The sequence below is a fragment of the Chaetodon trifascialis genome, chromosome 11 (assembly GCF_039877785.1).
Source record: "Chaetodon trifascialis isolate fChaTrf1 chromosome 11, fChaTrf1.hap1, whole genome shotgun sequence".
In the NCBI taxonomy this organism is placed as follows: domain Eukaryota; kingdom Metazoa; phylum Chordata; class Actinopteri; order Chaetodontiformes; family Chaetodontidae; genus Chaetodon; species Chaetodon trifascialis.
Window position 1 is genome coordinate 12432082 of NC_092066.1, and position 19393 is coordinate 12451474.

General features: G+C 41.6%; 1 protein-coding gene across 2 annotated transcripts in view; it reads left to right on the forward strand.

The window, feature by feature from the left end:
• LOC139338747 (A-type potassium channel modulatory protein DPP6-like) overlaps positions 1-19393 on the forward strand; it is a 61234-nt gene that overhangs the window by 16651 nt on the left and 25190 nt on the right. Inside the window, exon 1 of one of the 2 annotated variants that reach the window (XM_070974002.1) lies at positions 9517-9640. The exons of the other annotated variant lie outside the window; for it this stretch is intronic. Within the exon in view, the coding sequence (XP_070830103.1) occupies positions 9584-9640 (57 nt within the window). The 5' untranslated portion in view covers positions 9517-9583. Of the gene's footprint in view, positions 1-9516; positions 9641-19393 lie in introns of those variants that run through there. 2 annotated transcript variants of the gene reach the window in all.

The window sequence follows — 19393 nt, forward strand, 5'->3', positions numbered from 1 at the left end:
CACATTGTCAGCCTCCATTGCTGGCAACCTGTATTACTATTTCCCTCACAGTTATTTTCTCCAGTGGTGCAGTTTTCCCCTGGAAGAATCCCATTTTGGTCCCTGAGGCTGTCACAATGATCTCTATGGATCTTTTATTACGGTTTGAGTTTGGAGGCATTCACAGAAAAGCCTGTTCCACGCTGCTCTGTGGGGCGTTGTGCAGTCAAGATAATCTTTTTCCTCAGGAAAGAGTCTTGATTTGAAAAGATGTGAGTGCAGGTAGTGGAGAGATGTTGTTGTTCGGGCCCCACAGGAGAAAATATTTTGGATTTCAGCACATAAACGTATTTTTATGGGACATACAGCACCACAGTCGACTTAAGAGCATAAAAAGCTACACTCATGAGTCAGTCAACAAGGTAATTTGAAACTGATATAATGCAAGCTGCATAATGAAACTGGAAAAACGCAACACATAAAATAAACCAATTTCATCTCATATCGCTACAGACATTTTACAATGCTGATTACATAATAAAGAATATCATGTGCATAGGGTCCTTTAAAATGAACTCAAATACTGCATTAAAACAGTGAATGCATTTCATTTATCAACTATAATAGCAGATTATGTGCAAACAGACAAGAAATTATACTTAATGCAGCAGTGCAGAATGTATGTCTCTCCCCTCTGGCAGTGAGACTAATTACACAAACACTGCTGATGTCGTAGGCTCTGCCATACTCCAAGACGCTGTGGACTACTCCATAGCTATGGCTGCCCCTCGCCTCTTTAGCTCTGACAAACCAATTGCTGTTGGTTGAGATAAAATGCATCACCACCGGTGTTCCAGCACGGAAATGTTGCCATTAACACCAGATTGAAAAACTCTGATACACTGCCAAATACTGAGAGATTAACCTGGAGATGATAAGCCGAATCAGTACTGTGTGAGCATGTTAATGTAACAGATATGTATTTATATGGAAAAGTCCTGCAGTCCAGCTTTAAACTGGAAAAAAGAGACATTTTCCGAAACATGACTTTCTTTGCAGAAACGCTTCTTTGCAGTATTTGAAACTTGACTTTTTTTTTATCATCAGATGGGAATCGGGTGGGTGGCGGGAAGATGTAACCGCCTCCTTTGTGTACTGTAAATGTCACAAACCAGTTGGAGGAAAAGAATATGCCAGCACATGCAGGTAATTTAAAGCTGGAGGCAATAAAATACAAAGAAAAGTAGCTCTAATAACACAATCGCAGCCCTTCATGTAATAAATATGACAAGTTCAGCTTCAAATACTATGCAGCAACTGGCTACATGGTAAAAAAAAATGAAACTATAAAGCAGTATTGATCAGATGCTTATGAACTTGGAATTTAAATGTGCAGTATGTAATACAGACGCCCCCACAGGCTTCGTGATGTGGAAGAATGGGAAACAAGCGGTTCTGTGGTTATAACAGCAGGGTTGCCCTCCCTCAGAAAACACTTAAATGTTGATGAGGGTCAAAGGCTAAGGAACGATACAAAGTACATTTTTTTATAATGTGTGTGTGTCCAAACAATTCAAGACAAGACAATGGTAGATTAATTGTTTCCCCCCGAAAGTCCTCTCTTGGTAGAAGACCAATAATGAGTGTGATTAAAGACTTGTGGACTTGTTAATTACCCCTCTGTAATATCCAGACAGTGAAAAACTGCCTCTACCTGCAGTCTGAAAACTTCCTTTCATCACTCAGAGACTACTAGCGTGGGCGTGTATTCTCAGGGCCCAATTCACGACCTTTAAGTACAGTAATGATCTGTGATGAACCATGAAGCACTACCCACATGCCGGCTCTATCCTTAACCTGTGATTTACGACCGCGGCACGGCGGGCGGGAGTGGAGATGCAAACAGCAGTATTTACACTCGCAGAGGCAGGTGTGCTGTCCGTTGGACAGCTGAAGGAGTCACGGCAGGCCAGAGGGCGAAGGCGACGTGACTGATGATTGAGTTGGCCGGGCTGACAGCTGGCACCGCGGCTGAATGGAAACAGCTTGTTCCTAAATCAACAGCCATCACTGATTGATAGGATTTTATTGGCGTTGTGCATGAGGATAATTTAAAATTACAGTCATGCTGTTTTATTTATTCTATTTGGATGTTAATTCATATTTAAGATGGCTGCAGCCTACACATACCGTACAGCCTCACCCCTCAGAAAACTGTGAGCAGATAGTAGAAATAGTCTCAGCACTGTTTTACTTCAAATCCTAATCCCCCCAAAAGTTGGGATGCTGCGTAAAACGTAATTAAAAACAGTGCAATCATTTGCAAACAAACTGTGTTTACAGATAACAGTTTTATGAAGTGTTCCTGAGTCCACGCAGTTATCTCCTTTATACATCCATCCATCCTCACCTGACTGAGCCTTTCCAGGATTCATGCCCAATCATGGTACTATACCTGTTACCAATGAACTGTTTACCTGTGGAATGTTCCAAACAGGTGTTTTTGGAGCATCTTTTGCTGCTCCTGTCCCAACTTGTTTGAAACATGTTGCTGCAACAGATTCAGAATAAGCAGACATTTACAAAAATCAATGACGCTGATGAGGTAAAACATGAAATATATTGTCTTTGTACTGTTTTCAATTGAGTATATGTCAAAAAGGATCAGCGCATTAGCACACCCTGCTTTATTTATTTACTTACTATTTTAATCTGGGTTGTATTCGTCAGTCCTGGATGATTTGGCGACATCACTAGACATTACAATTGTAACAGCAAATGCAGTTTATTGCCACAGCAAATAGTCACTGGACAGCTGCTTTGTCAGAAATTCAACAGAAGAGAAACTAAAAATCTTTTAATGCAACCAAACAAGCTCACGCTGTTCTAATAAAGAAATCAGTCAAATATAATTGCAGCTGCTGATTTTGTGCTGTGAGTTTTCCACAGGGCAGCAGTGCACAGCGATGGTTGAACCCCTTGCTGGGCAGTTGGAGGTGTGCAGCCTGTTCCATCACTCAAAAAAAAAAAAAAAATGGATCAAAAAATTAAAAATGATCCGCTCTCAAGAACTGACCATGTCTAGTTTGGAGGCACGTGGAGGCATTTTTGATGAACCATTCCAGTCATCAAAGTAACAAATACATTGCGTTTAGCTGTGGCTCCTTCACAATAAAAGCCACCCCATGTTTAATGTGAAGCAACAGTAAGATGTTTTCTTCGCGTTAGCAGATATTCAGTGCAGCTCTGCTACGGCTGCAAGGAGAGTGACATGCATGCATTGTTTTCTTATCAATCCTTTGGTAATCTGAATCAAGTGAGGGAATGGTGGACTACACCACTATCGATGGAGACTACTCTATACTGAAATATTTACTGAATGGAAATATCTTGACTCTAAAATTGCCCCTAGGTGTGAGTGTGAGCGTGAATGGTTGTTTGTGTATATATGTTGCCCTGCGATCGACTGGCGACCGGTCCAGGGTGTACCCCGCATCTCGCCCGTTGACAGCTGGGATAGGCTCCAGCCCCCCCGCAACCCCAAAAGGGATAGGCGGTATAGAAAATGGATGGATGGATGGAAATATCTTGCATGTAAAATTCATCAGTTAAAAGGGTTAAAATACTGTAATCAACCACACGTGTGATTGTCCTCAGCTGCTAAAATGCCCAAATTCTGAGCAGAAATGCTGTGGAGCTGACCTCACTGTCCTCAGTGACAACTAGTGCTCTGCCGAGAGAGTGCCAAGTATAAAATACATTCAATTCTCTGTGTGAAAAGGTCAGATTTTAACATGCTGGCAGTCAGTACAAGATGTTGACTATTGGAAGTCAAATCCAATGGGTTATTGATCAAAGGTTCTACATATAAGATTTTGAACAGTAATATAGCAGCAAACAACTATGAGTCCCTCCCTGTGAAACTGAAATTGAAAGGGGGGCAATTTTTCGTGACTTGGACCGCAGGATCATTTGTGTTTATCTGCCCCGGGCAGAATACTTTATTGTACATTAGCCGTAAGCTAGCAAGCAACAGCACAGAAGGTGCGTGTGTGTCTGCGTGTCTCTGCGTTCAGCCTCTGACTGAATTCACCAGAGTTCTTTCTGTTGTTTCCTTCTCTGCCTTTTCCCCTCTCCTCACTGTACATTCATGAGGTCAAGTATATTTCCCCTCCAGTCAGTAGTCAGTATGGACGAACAGAGGCTAAGTAAAGATAAATCCACTTTTTAATCCCAAAGCTTTCAAAAGTAAATTGTGAGCTGTCCTCCTGCTGGTAAACAGCTCTGGATCAGGGCAGAATCTGGCATTACTCCTTGTGTTTATGAAGCTCCGGCTCTGTGCTGGCTCTCTCCTCCAGAGCTCCCCAGATGCTCAGCAGCTGTTTGGCGGTGAGCTGTCTCTACCTGGTCGCCCCCATACAAAACTTCGCAAAACCCCAGAAGATTTTCACATCTAAGTTGCTGAATTAAGAGTTTATTTCAACCAAAGCAGAGTTGGTAAGTGATGAAAAGACAAACCAAGAATCCAAGTTGGTTTGATGGTAAAATTACTGATTTTGTGAATGCAGTGGCTAGTTAGGGGGGAAGCATGGCCAACCCACCCATTTGTTTTGGTGTGAGATGCTGGTGCTCTAGTACCACATCTAGTGCCAGTGAATGTCGTACATAGAGAAATTAAACATTAAACACACCCCTTCAGAAGCAAAAAGCACCAAACAGCTGTCTCTCTGATGCAGTTTAGGTCTTGACCATATCTATATGGACACTTTTAAACGTTTTCTCTGCATTTGCACCTCTTGTTCACGCACAAACAACTTTTTAGGTCATAATAATGCTGATTTATTTATTTATTTATTTTTTTTAAATGTGCAGATTTTTCACTTCGGCACAATTGGGTAATGATGACGTTTGCACTGCTTGGATGTGTGCCAGAAAAGCATGAATAAGGTTCTTCTGTGGTATTTGAGATATCACTGATGTAACCATATCGCCACATACTGGCCTCCTTTCTTGTTTGAGCATTTAAAATCATTTTTGCATTCCCACATGTATGAAGATATTTGATAAAATGAAGGTCATGGAAATAACCATTTTTAAAAATTTGTATATGGGCCTTCTAGGCCTTAATGTGGAAATTAAAAGCTTTGCAGGATTATTTAATGCAAAGCTGATGTTTTGCTTTGCATTAGAGTGCACAGGTGTTCATGGCATTATTTTCATCCCCTGTAGCGTTATTGTGCTGCCTGCACACTGGAAAAAGCCCTCAGAGATGCATTTATTCAAAAACATGGTTGATAATGGTGTGCTGCCTGGCATTGTTGGTTTTAAGTGGCTGTGTGAGGCTTTCTGCTCTGCTGTTTGGACGGTGGACAGAGAGCAGCTGATAATGATCGGTTATCAAACAAAACTGTCCCGGCCTTTGTTAGGTGTCTCTCTCTCTCTCTCTCTCTCTCTCTCTCTCTCTCTCTCTCTCTCTCTCTCTCTCTCTCTCTCCTCTCTCTCTCTCTCTCTCTCTCTCTCTCTCTCTCTCTCTCTCTCCTTCACTTCCTTTTCAGTGTTCAGGAACACGACTGATGGCCATGACTGTCGACTGAGCGAGTCAGGGATTCAGACTTTTATATTCTCTATCCGCAATCTCCTTCATAAGAAAAACATTTTCTGCTATTTTTAAAGGAAATTATTTGCCTTTTTAATAACTGCATGGCAGCGCCAACCTACGAGTTCATTATAAAGCCTAATTTGTGTCTTTTTCTAATAAAGTAAACACAAGGCCTGGAGTAAAAGCTATTAAAAGAGCAATTGCCCTGTGAGAAATTTGCTGAATGTTTATTTATGTTTCTCCAACATAAAGATGTCAGACACCCAGTGATCACTGGGGGGAGCTAGCATGCAGTTGAAAACTTTCACACTGTTTATTGACAGTTAAATAAATGACTATTTATCGGTCCCCAAGAAAGAAATATATTAAAAAAAAGACATCTTCAATAACACTGTACGTTCATTACTTGGGCCTTGGAAGGTAGGATTTATTTGACAGGTGCTGCCCAGAGATGCTGTCTCTGGCAGCACATAAACCGCTAAATGATAAAACGGAATATAAATGAAAATGTTGTCAATTAGCTCATAAAAATGTTGCTCAAAGGAGAGTGTGTGCTGTAAAAACAAAGGCTCTGCTGGCACGCTCTGACCCCTCATGGCTGCACTTTCTTTTGCTTCTCCAATTAAGCCTGATTGTCTGCTGTTTCTGTGGAGGGTAATTGTTGCTAGAAACCTACGTGCATCGTGTTGCGATGATCAATCATTGTACCCCTCGCTGCTTTTAGGTTTCTTCTCGTGTTTATTGGAGCCTGGCTGGTCTCTGCAGCTCTCTCCATGTTCCCTTTCTGTTGAATGCAGTGTTTATCTTGTAAACGCTTGCCTTGCTGCCTTTCGCTTCTCGTGAAACTTTGTTCACATGTTTGTGCAGCAAATTGTCAGGAGTGAGGTGAGTTTAATCTGCTACTGTGGAAAGCACATTAGCACGAGTGAAAACAGATAATGGGGAGAGGAGAGAGACTGTCACACATTTGAGGATTAAACTGTAATCTTAAACTGTGAAATTTGTTTAATTCAGCGCTGTTTTCCTATTTAATGCACTATCTATGCAAAACAGACCCAATTACACATGTTTTTTGTCTGAATTCGATTATTTGAATGTAGTCTGGTGAAAGGTAAACAGTCTCTCAGCTCATGTGTCAGTGGAGCTGTCCACAGCAGTGGTGCTGAAATGAGTCTTGGCAGTGAGTTGGTCTCGCAGCTCCCTCAGGCCATGTGTGGAGCCGCACAGTGACAGCAGTGCCAAATGTTGTGTTTGGTGCGGCGTATGGCCTTTTAAAGTCGACTCATCCCGCCACCCATATTTGGGAGTTTCATCTGCAACATTAGGAAATGTTCGCTTTCCATCCAGTTTCCTCTTAATGATTTTGGCTGTATTTATTCTCTCTGTGTGTTTGTTGAATTTCTTTCTGTTCTTTTTTAATTTATTTTTTTTTTTTTATTACATGTACTGATCCTGCAAGGCACCAGTGATGAAGGCCAGAATTAGGCTGACTAGAGTCTGGTGGTGATGTAACATGCTGCCCAGTTATCTGTATTATTATTAATTATCTATTATTGCAACTGTGCTCAGTCATGGACTTAAACAGTATTTTGCTGTTGCTTGCATTAATGTGCTTTTTCTCTCTGGTACCAGTTCGATACCGCTACCCCGAATTTGAAATTGTATACCTCGCTGCAGAGAAGATGTGTGAGAAGACACAACTTCATGTATCCCGAGGGAAATTATTGTGCAGCAGTTGCAGTGCAAAGTAGGAAACAGTGCTAATATCAAGAGTGCAAAATCCAAAATATACACATTGCCAAAAATATCAACAAGGTTAACAAGGATTGCAAGTGGGAACTGATTTGGATGAGGATTTTTTTTGTAAGTCACCATGAGAACAGGAATTGCTGTGACAATACAATCTGAGGCAGCATCCCATAATAACTGAACGAAAATACAGTGACTGATGGTGGAAACTCTTAATAAGGTCTTGAATTGGAGGGCTTCTGTGGCTAAGTTATATCTGTATGCCACTACTTTTAAATTTAATTCAAATGGTGAGAAACATATTTCTTTAAATTAAGGCAACCTGCAATAGTTCATTCATGGAGGATGATAAAACTACACTGCTCACATACACTGTATGACAACATAACAAGCAGCTCCTGAAGAAATCAAAAACAGAGAACAAAATCCCCCAAAATGTAATTAGAATCTTTTTTTTTTTTTTTTCCTCTAGTGTCACTGGGAGTGATAACATAACAGCTACTGTTTTCCTGATCTGGCAGCACTTCATGTCTTCATATTCACAATTTCCAAGTAAATAATGAACGGAGGCGTAATCTGAGAACGAGATAAGTTTAATTTCCTGGAGCAATCAATAATGATTTACTGCATCATTTATTATGATCATGATACGCTCTTATAATTTTAAGATAAATGGACAATTTTGCCGTGAAGTTTAGAGTTTGCTGTTTACTCCTGTTAATTTATAGATCCACAAATTGCTGAGAGTGAATGCACCATCACCGTAACAATAATTACCCCTTAATATGATAATAGAGGCACTGCTACGCACTACACTGAAGACATTACTGTAACAAGGGAATCTTTCTGTCATGCTGATCCCAAACACATCCTCCTCTCCGCCGGTGACTCATATCACGGGCTTTCTTTTCTTTCTTTCTCATCTGAGGCTGTTCGGTTCCTTTTCCTCCAACAGATGACTGGTTCAAAAGGGCAGGAGCTCTGCAGAGACTGTGCATGACTTCTGAAGAAACACTCTCTCCAGAACCACAGCGCTGTGTGTGTGTGTGTATATGTGTGTGTCTGTGCAGCACAAATAGGCAGACAAGCTGTGCTAACAAGAGTGTGGATTGTGTGTGCACAGAGATGTGACACACGGTGAGAGAGTTACAGCTCAAACAATGTTTTGGTAGGAAATGGAACTATTTCTGCTGTATGTGGGAGGACGGTAGCACTGCTTCTCAAGAGCCAGGCCAGCAGCAACCCTTTGTTTTATTGGCAGACATTGCAGCAGCACTGGCATACAATGTAGAGGAGTAAATATGATTTTTATGGGTACAGACACACTATGCACTCCTCAAGTTGCAACACAGAACACTGATGGTCATGAATGTACTTTATTTTAAGCAAGATATGACTAAAAAAATCCCCCGTGAAAAGAGCTGCATTGATACCTGAAAGTATTTTGGTTTTACTTGCATTGATTCCTGTTTCCATTTCCTGTGTAATGGACTTGCCAGTAATGAGTGCCCACGGTGATCTGATCCAAACTGACAGGTCTCCATATTATCAGTTGCTGCAAGCTCTGAGCTGAGCAGTGGGAAGTGGAGCCTGGTAGGACTAAATATAGGTCCAGGTGGAAGGACAAAACCTTGAGCTCTCCTTTATATGGGGGTAGATGGGGGGGTGGAGAGGCAGCTGAAGCGGAAATGGTAAAGCTTTGCAGTTTTAGAGAAGTCTGAGAAGACTTTTGCACCACTTGGAGCATCTATGTTTTGCTTCATTCTCCATTCAGGTCCGTCATTTTGAAGATAACGTTGCAAAGAAAACAACTCGTCAGCCGCCTGATGTGCTGTTAAATCTGACATTTGTTTTCACGGCTGATTGCATATCTAATCCTCCAGTGCGTGCGTCTTAAATGGCGCAAATTGGTGTCTAAAAATCCGTTAAGCTTCGAGTTTTGGGAGCCCATGGAGCTGTGGGTGATGCCACTCTGAGAGGCAAACTGAACCTCCCACATCGCAGCGGTCCACAGTTTCCTGCACATTAGCTGGAAACTGCCTGCGCTGTCTGCACCCACGGTCTCTCCATTGTTTCAGCAAATTACTGGATATCCTTGAACACATTGCGCGCCTCTCTCTCTCTCTCTCTCTCTCTCTCTCTCTCTCTCTCTCTCCCTCCCTTTCTCTCGGGCTGCGTCTCTCTCCGCTTCATTATTCCGCACCTGTCAGCAGCGGTGCGCGCTCCTCTTCCTCTGCTTCCTCTTTATTCACCGTCATGACTTCTGCTAAAGATGCGAACGGGCCGGTGAAAGCGGCTCAGCAACAGGATCAGGTAGGACTTCAGACGAGCTGTTCCCGTCTGTCTTCACGGTACGTTTGTGCGGTGTCTCTGGTAAACGAGCGGTGGGAGCCGCGGCAGAAACAGCTGATTTTAACAAGATAATGTTGGATACAGCTCGATTTCCATTTGAGCACGTTCAGCCGCGTAACTTTTAGTAGTTCTCGTTTAGAAATGACGAGTGCTGCTGTGTGAATGTATGCAACAACTTCCAAACTTCTGCCTAAATATTTAATGAACCATTGTAACCTCAGCCCACAGGTGTGAGCATCTATACCGTAACAAGTGGTGTCCTATTTGCATGAGTGTTTGGCTTTGTGGAAACTCTTGTCCTCTGTGGGTTGTTTGTTTTTCACGGACAAAATCTCATTTTTGGGGGGTTCTGAACCAAAAATAAAACTTTGCACAGCCAAACGAAAAAAGAGGGGAGGAGAGAGAAAGCCAAGAGAGTGGGTGTTAATTGCTCCTGTATTGTTCTGTCAACTCATTGAGTTTAAATTGTGCTCTGTATGAGGCCACAGGGAACACTGCGAAGTGATGTAATGGCAGTGTAGACACAGGATCCACTTCTGGCTTTACATAACTGAGCTCCTGGCAGTGATATCATAATTTAGGCTGAAAGGTGCTTCACAGAAATAAACTCATGTTTGCTCATGTGAAGTGAGAACATCTTGACAGTAAATCTGGTTGTGTAACAGTTGTTGATTGTTGAGAGTTTGGCTGTCATGGTGCACTTTGTAAGGCCACGCTGGATATGTAAGATTTTCTTTTTTTTATTAGTTGAGGTGAAGGCTCTTCACTATGCTTGACTGTTGCATGGGCAGGATATCATTAAGTTTGTCAAAGTAGGAAAGGTTTTGCCAATTTAAAAACCTCCCTTGACGGCCTTGTTTCATAGTGCACTTTCTCCACTGCATGCACATCTGTCTCCTGTGTCTTGAATGCAGTCTGCACTTTTGAATATTTTAAGTGCAAAGTGTTTATTTTTTGCGTCCTATTCATACATTTATGAAACCGGGAGTGCACAGTCGACAGCAGAACAGCAGATCCATAGCCGTGTACAGATCAGAAAAAGAAAGGGGGAGCATGAGCTCTTTTGAAGGTGAGAGGAAATCGGATGTCAGACTTGAAAAGGAAGCTCAGAGAGACTGAATGCACATATGCTCATCTGCACATTAGCGCAACAACATAACGCACAATTATCAGTATGCATATGCAGCGGTTATTTCACTGTTGCCCGTGAAAAGGAAAAATGCATCTTTATCCGCTCAGAGTGATTTCCATATGGCCTCGACTTCTTTTCTTTCCTCAGTATGCACAGTTTATACAAACACACCAATTCCTGCTGGATGGGGAGCTTGGAAAATATACTCCCCCATCACAACCTCTGCAATGACCTTGCTTGTTGGTAATATCAGTTTCAAATACAAGCCTGTGCATCTGCTTCTTAAACGATGTGGAGAGACAGGCAGAGAGACGAAGATATCACAGCACAGGAAGCAACTAAAGAAGCACGTCTGAGAACTGAACTCCAGCCTTCTGGACTGCAACATTACTGCTGCTGACAGTGGAGGTTTTAATGGAGTTAGGCAATGTGTTGTACTCGGCTCTTTATCCAGCTTGAATCTGAAGATTTAAGTGAATAAATTGAAGCTATCTCATCTTCTTCTCCATTAAGAAACGCTGCTGTCTTCATTATAGGGGAGTCATTACAGGTTCTGGAAACGCACCATGTTCTTTATCTGATACACCATCACTGTCAGTTTCTTTTGTTGAGCTGCCACTTCTTTCAGCCCGCGCATTGCTGCTGTTTGTGATGCTCTAAAGGCACACAGAAGGTGCCACCACACAATGCTTTGTTACTCTTATCCTATTGGTTTGCTCATGATCATTATCGTACTTGCTTCTTTTGAACTTTGTGCCTACGTCTTGTTCAAGGGAGCAATAAGGTAACAGCAGGGAGGTCATATTGTCATTTAAAAAGTAAAGCACTTGCCCAAAGGTGACTCATGCAGTTATAAAACGGATGAGATTTGTGGACCTGCAGCACATCCAACGTTGAGCAAAATCCCACTGTGATTAAATTCAATTTGAATGTTTTTGTGATTTCCCCCCCTAACATTTTCATCATGCTGTATTTGGTCCACACATAATTATTCTGGAAGGATGATAGGTCTGTTATCTTTCCTCCAACTGAAAATTGATTGAATTTTCCAGGACATTTTCGGGGGGAAACATTCAAGTTAGAGGAGAAAAAAGTAGAGAGGGTTACTTCCAGCTGATCCATTCTTGAATGATTTCGACTTCAGTCATGTTGTTGTGCGCCACACTTCTTCTGGTGATTAAAAGATACTGTGTCAGTTTTGTCCAGAGGCAGGTGGTAATTCATTTCCTCTGAGAAAACACTTATTTCGCTCTGTCTTGCCTTTTTCCTGTTGACAGAGTCAGCAGGAGTTAACGCTGCCTGATTTTTACTTTCCTCATCTATCTCCCAGTTTTATAGCGTGGCATATTATTAATTCTTACAAAGACCAATGAAAAGCTGCACAAAGCCCACAACATATCTACTGATAGCTACATGTTTTTTCTTCTTGTTTGTCACGACTCACATTCCCGCTTTTATGAATCTCCTCCTGCAGATCTCTGAAGGATGCACTCAAGTGTTTATTTACACAGATTGAGATGAAGTCCCTCTACACAGGGCCGAAGCCCCGGAGTTTCATGCCTCAGACCGGCCCACTTTCGATCACGACCGGCCCACTTTAGATCACCTTACATTTAAAGTCTACAATAGCTCACTGTTATGTAAAGCCTTGTAATTCAGTGTATTTTTCTAAAATATTTCCAATTCAGTGCAAGTAAAGGTTGCTTCACAATGTAGATTTATATCAACATGAGTGCACAACCTCAACATTATTCTTTACAACACATCCTTTTCAACAATTTCTGAATCTATATTCTGTTCAAATAAGTGTTCGTTTGGCCATAGAAAGTGGTTATATTGGAACTAACGCTTGCTTGTTCACACACTGTTACAACAGCTCACCTATTCCTCCCATACTGACAGGAGCAATCCCCTCATCACTACTGGCTCCTGGCTCTGCTTCCAACAATAAATCACATTTTAAAAATGGTCATAATTCTCAGCACAAATCTCCCCTTTTTACAAAGCCTTCTGATCAATTCTGGTCAGTTTCATTAATGTAGTGCTTAATCATCTAGCATCTCAGCTAGCTCATGGCTGGTGCTTGGGGCTGGATCTTGCTTCTGAGGGGCTACAAGACAAAGTTTCCCAGTTATGTGGCGTTGCATCATACTATAATTTAAATAGCGTTGTGTTATATGCCACAACGCTACACAATTCATTGACATGATAATTAATTAACTTAAATGGTGGTTTGCAGGCAAAGTTCAACATCTTGCCGTGCCCGTTTCATCATCCTCATTTATCGTTTCCAACCGCGAGCTCGTTTTACTGAAAAAGTTGCCAATTTTAGTACATTCGGCTGCTTCTGTTTCCAGAGCTTTCCTCTTTTTAATTCTTGCCTTCTCCGCGCCACCTTTGCTCTTCCTATTTTCCATCTTTCAAACACCGCTGACCGAGTGCACGGACGTGTTACGTCAGGGTGCATCTGCAAAAAAAAAAAAAAAAAAGCGCTGCCAGTGGAGGCGAAGGCGGCCCAGGGACAGCGGTAGCAGAATACATGATCAACCCAGTGCCATGACTGAACACCGGCCAAAATAAAAAGTGAACACCGGCCCTCGCGGCCCAAACATCGGACCGGCCCACCGGGAATTGTCCCAGTCCTCCCAATTAGCCACTCCGGGCCTGCCTCCACATATATTTTGTGGATTATTAACTTCAGGAGGGGTCACCCAGGAAATCAACACACATTCAAATATGGCAACAAACTACAGGAAATACACTAAGCCACTTGCAATGGCTTCCTTTGTTTGTATAACATTATAGATGAAACTTTGGAGTTGACCGATCACAGGCTCGTGAATGTGTGTTAAATGCCAGCATCAGCATGCTAACATGCTCACAGTGACGATGCTAACATGTTGATGTTAAGCGGGTATAATGTTTACCCTGCTCAACATTTTAGCCCCAGTGTTTGCATGCTAACATTTGATAATTAGCACTAAACCTAATCTGATGGGAATGTCATTAAGTTTGCAGGTTTTTGTAACAAAACAATGTATAGGACAAATTAAAATTTGGACTTGAAAATGGGACTAGCTGAAAAGTTAGGGGATCACCAAAGTCATTGTAATTCATCCTGTGTGTGCCAAGTGTTGTGGAAATTCTCTGCTGCTGGTGAAGAATGAAATAGAGACTTCTGCCGACCGACGAGGTTTTTATTTTCTTTGCAAAGAAAAGGTCAATCATCACACGAGCGGTAGAATGAAGAAAGACCCCAAGCATGGGGAGAGCTAAACATTTATACCTGAGGAACGCCCCTACCCTTTTGGTCTGCTGTAGCTCCCTAGACATCCTGCAGGATTTTGTATGTAGATGTCAAGAGGTCTAGACATCAGAATTTAAAACACAAAATGACCTGATATCCTGGTGAGGAAATGGTAGGTGGGGTGTTTCAAGTAGATGAAGTACAAGGAACTGAAATTGCCATTACACATGTCAGGGGCATATCGATGTCAGGCGTGAGGCTGAAAACATACACAAACACACACAGACTGTGCATGTAAGAACTTACAGTACAACACAAATAAAGATGCAAACAAAGCACGATCCTCTGTTAACCTGTAATGTTCAGCAATTACAGCAGTGACAACAAAACAATTTGATACGTGATCAGAAAGCACAACGCACAATAACAAAAAAACACTGCTCTGTTATTTTCCATCTTGGCATGAGAACTAAATGTTTTCCAAAGCCAGTTCCTTATTTGTGCAGCACTTCTGTCATCCAACATTCAGCAGCAGGTGGGAGTGAAGACTTTATCTTATCCAAAACAGGAGCAAGTTTGAAAAGCTTGAAATCTCACGTCTCGTGACGAGACCATTGAGTCACTGGCATCAACATTAACCCCATGAGACTGAATCGAACATTCTTGCGCTATTCTATCAAATGCCAAATAACTGTTAAAGCGAATATTGTATTTAACATATGCAGCCTTGGCAGGCACACACACGCATGCACGCGCGCACACACACACTTTGAAGAAATAGAATAGATCCTTGAGAGTGCCCCCCACTCCAGTCTGGTATGCATCTGTTCTGACAATAAGACGAGTGCAGCCCTTTATATTTTAATTTTTAAATGAGACGCACTAACCGGGTGTAATTTAATTTAGGATTGTCAGCATGCAGGATGCTGTGGCCGACTGGAAGAATTTAAGTGTCTGAGCCATGGAAGAAAAAAATCATCTCATCGGATATTGAATAATTTATTCCCAGGTGAAATCAGATAATAGCATAAAAGGCAACAGCCTAAATCATTTAATACGGCTTTGACTTGTTGTGAAAGAACAGCACAATGCACTTGTCAACTTACCATACTAATATATCAATATGTCGGTGGTGCCAAAGTAATACTACTGCAACCACCACTGCTACCACCACCTCTTTTAGTACTATTACTTGTACTACTACAATTAATTCTAGTACATGGTTAAAGCTGCAGTCAGTCAGATCAGTCAGTGTGAGAGGAAGTGCCAGTTTTAGCATCTTTCAGCTCATTGTTTTGGTTTTCCACTGTTCTCATTATACTTTCTTGCCGCAGCAGCAGGCAGCTGTTTTCAGTGAAGAATAGTTTGATAAACCCTAATGCTAATTCACCACCAAACAGCAGACAGATAAGGTTTGCGGTTAGCTGGAAAACATAGTGGAGCATTAAGCAGATGAGAAGAGTTTGATATTTCCCTCAGGAGTTGGTGGAGACCAAAAACAGCTACAAAAACTCTGCAGAGGCTTTTTTGCTAGTGTTGATGCTGTAATTTTGCTGTAATCCTTGCAGTTGACGTTCATGTTCCTTCGCTCTTTCAGTCCTCTTCTGTTCTGTTCTGTCTAACGTTGTTCTCAACTTACACATTACGTGAGCAACAGGAGCTAAACCGTCTGTCTCGTCTTTTCTTCTGTGTCTTTTCCCTTTCCTTCAATTCTTCCCCTACAGCAAACGACTTTACAGAGAGTAAATGCCACAATGTGACATCCCATTTACCATCTTACAGATTTTTCCTCATTGTTTTCAGTCAAACAAGTTGATCTGTATGATTTAGTTGACGCTAACACAAAGTCTGCAGACGTGGCATGATTCATGCATGTCCTCAACTCTCAATTTTGTCCTTTCTTCTACTTAGCAGAGGTGATGTTTTAGCAACAAGAATGCCTTCGGGTTACAACAGCTCATCTAAACAACATGTAGTTTTCTTTGTCTGACCTCTGTTTAGTGTAACCCACACACTCCACATTTTCCAAAGCAGACAGGCTGGACAGACAAAGACAGGTTCTTGCCCTACTATCCATGAACCAAAAGCCAGCTGGCATGAATTCTTAATCTCACCCATGAATGCCCATAATTTATTGATGCTGTTCCAGAGGAAAAGTTTACCCCCATGTCTAAAGGCCCCCCTGCTCCACTTCTTGAGTTTGACTGTTGTCAGACAGCGACTACATTACAGTGGATTGACGTATCACGTGTCAAGTGTCCTATGTCTTTAGACTGCTGCAGTTTGCTTTCGTTTCAAATGTCTACATTCCCTCGTGTCACGTTTGTCTTGTTTTCTGACTACAGAGTTCATTTCATGAGCCCCCAGGCACATTTCCCACATGACACTCAGCAGTAACATTAGTCCCCGCTGTACTGTACAGCAGCCAGCACGTCTTCTCTGCAAATCTGACTCAAATGACTCTCTTGGTTCCCTTGGAAACCAGGTGCTCAGAGATCAGGAAAGATCCATTTCACACTTCAGCAGCGAGACAAAGAGATGGTTAGACAAAGGGAAAGTGGGAGGGAGAGAGGATTTAAGAGAGAGAGAGAGAGAGAGAGAGAGAGAGAGAGAGAGAGAGAGAGAGAGAGAGAGAGAGAGAGAGAGTGGGGGGGGATAAAAGAAGCTTGACCTTAAAAGATGCTTCATTCATATAGCCCCTTTGTCTTGAAATAGAATGAAAATAGAAGCAAATGGAATCGGAAAAATGCGAAATGCGTCGCTTCCTCTCATGGGATTTTCTACCCTTTAGAGATGTCGAGTACTGAAATGCAAAGGGTTTGTTTAGATGTGGTGTCTGTAGAGAAAAGGGTGAAAATGGCTCCGGTTCTCATTTATTAATGCAGCTTTTATTGTTATCAGCTGTAAGGCATGCATGCCTGCTCTTCTCACAAGAGGAAATGGCTTAATGCAGACAGCCAGTAATATTTCACCATGTCTGAAAACGCTGCCAAAGGTCAAGATTTCCTTTCGCACACAGATGCTCTTTCGCCTCGTTAAGAGCTCTTCGGAAAAGTCAGCATCAAGGGAACACTTAGGTTTACAGCTGCACAGTTTTTTATAAACTATAACATGCTTAACATCACGGAACTCAAATGATCCATCTGATAGTGGATTCTGTGTGTCTCTTTAGGATTTTAATTTGCTGGAAACAGTGGAGGTGTTGTTGACTTTTATATATTTTATGTGAGTGAATTCAGTCTGAGCTTGGAGCTCCCTGCACATTTGTGGTTGAGTAGGTGGGTGAAAATGTTGCACAATTTACACCAGAATAAAGCAGTCTGCAGGGATAAAGCAAACCGAGCAAAGACACTGCAATAACAATCAATTGTCAGCGCTGCTTTTTAAAAATGTGATGCTACTTTTGAGTCTAGGTTTTAAATACGTGGATCCAGCGTGGGATTAGGTTGTTGTGTCTTCAACAAGAAAGACAATATATTTACCAATCAATAAAAAAACAAAAACAAAATCTGGGTACATAAAAAAGTTTAGCCAGTGGAGCTTTCTAAAGAATTTACTGACATTGATTTCATCATAAAAATCTGAGTGTTAACATACTAGCTTCACCCTCAAACTCAATACTTAAGTCTTTTACAGACAATTAAGCATAATAGTTGCCTCAAATGGCTTTTATTATTAGAAAGTTAGATCTTCACTACTTTAACATGACCAGCAAAATCACTGCAAAAGCTTGAAAATGGTCTTAAATGATGGACTTGTAGGATTTAACACCTTGGTAAAGGCAAGAAATACATACATATACCTCACAACCTTGTTCATCTATCCATATGAGGACCATCATTTACATACATTACATTTACATGCATTCCCTGTAGCCCCTTACCCTAACCTTTTAACCCTTACTCTAACCTTAACCCAAACCTAATGTAAACTTTAAAGTTCAAACAGCCCTCTGAAGTTGTGAGATAGAGAGAGTTCCAAATGTATAATACAAAATGTAATCCACTAATGAATGTTGATGTATTACTATAGATTCAGATAGTCAGCAGTATATAAAGTTGTTAGCCATTAGACGTTAAGGTGAGGCTTACAAATCAATGCATCAATAATCCTTTCCTTCAGGTCAGATTTGGCCTTTCAAGCTGCCGGTATGCTGCATCAGAACTGCTTGATTTGTGGTCGAAAAGCTCCAGAAACTCCCCTCATATGTCCAATTGGGGAGTCTGACCATTTCTGTAACTTTCTTAAACCAATGATGCAACAACCACATCCCCTTTGCCCTGTGATTGGCCAGTTGATTGGAGGCGAGAAAGGTGCCAGGGTTTGAACTTCTCTCTCGAGCTCTCTTTTCTCTTTTTAACTATTTCTGTCACTTTTAATGTGAACAACATTATGAACGTCTTCCTGAAGGAGGCTGAAAATGTGTTACATCGGTAATGTCTCAAAATGAAGTTCCCTCCTCTCTTTTCTTTTTGCCAGTGAAGCCTTTTGGAACAACTTTAAACACTTTTCATTTCAGACAGCAACACAACGGACAAACTAGTTCTTTTCAACTCTAAACTTCACACAGTTCAACCATCTCTGCCTGCTGCTAACGTGGGTCTGATTCAGCGGTGAAATGAAGAAATGTAAACTGCAGCCTTTTTTGCTTGTGGAAACTATTCTCAAAACTCTCTGAAATAGCTTTTGTTAATTGAGTCGATGGTTCGAATAGCAGCGACAGTCGTCCTGACGACTCTGTTGACCACCACTTAGCTTGTCACAGAAAGCATGATAAACATTGATCACGTCTTTCTCAAGTTGCTGTTATGTACCCAGGAATATTGACAGTGAAGGCTAATGGTCGTATCCATTTCAACCAAATGCTGTTTTATTGAGGATTTCACAGTGAAAAAGCCAAATGTCCAACAGTATTTGATTGCGTATTGATTTGAATGGTGGAAAAGCTCCCTGACCTCTGATTGAATAATTGGGTGTCTGTTTACGGAAATGTCAAGCACCGGAGGGAAGCCACTCCTGCTCGTCAAGTCGTCTGCATTCTACATTTCCACAGCCTGAATTCACCCACGGGGCCTGTGGGAGATGTATTCAAGATTTTGAAAAGTAGGCTGTCTGAAATAATTTTACCTTGCGCCACTTGTGCTGCAGTACAATGAGCGTGCTGAAATTGTCACGGGTGGAAAAAAAATGACTGGAACTAAATATTTACTCACATGCCTCCCAGGCTGGCATCAAAGTGTCGGGAAATATTCTACTGAGAGACACTTTTCCTCTGTTATGTTGCGTTGTTCCAGCTGTCACATTTACCGATCTGTGCTTCTCCGTCACATAGAGG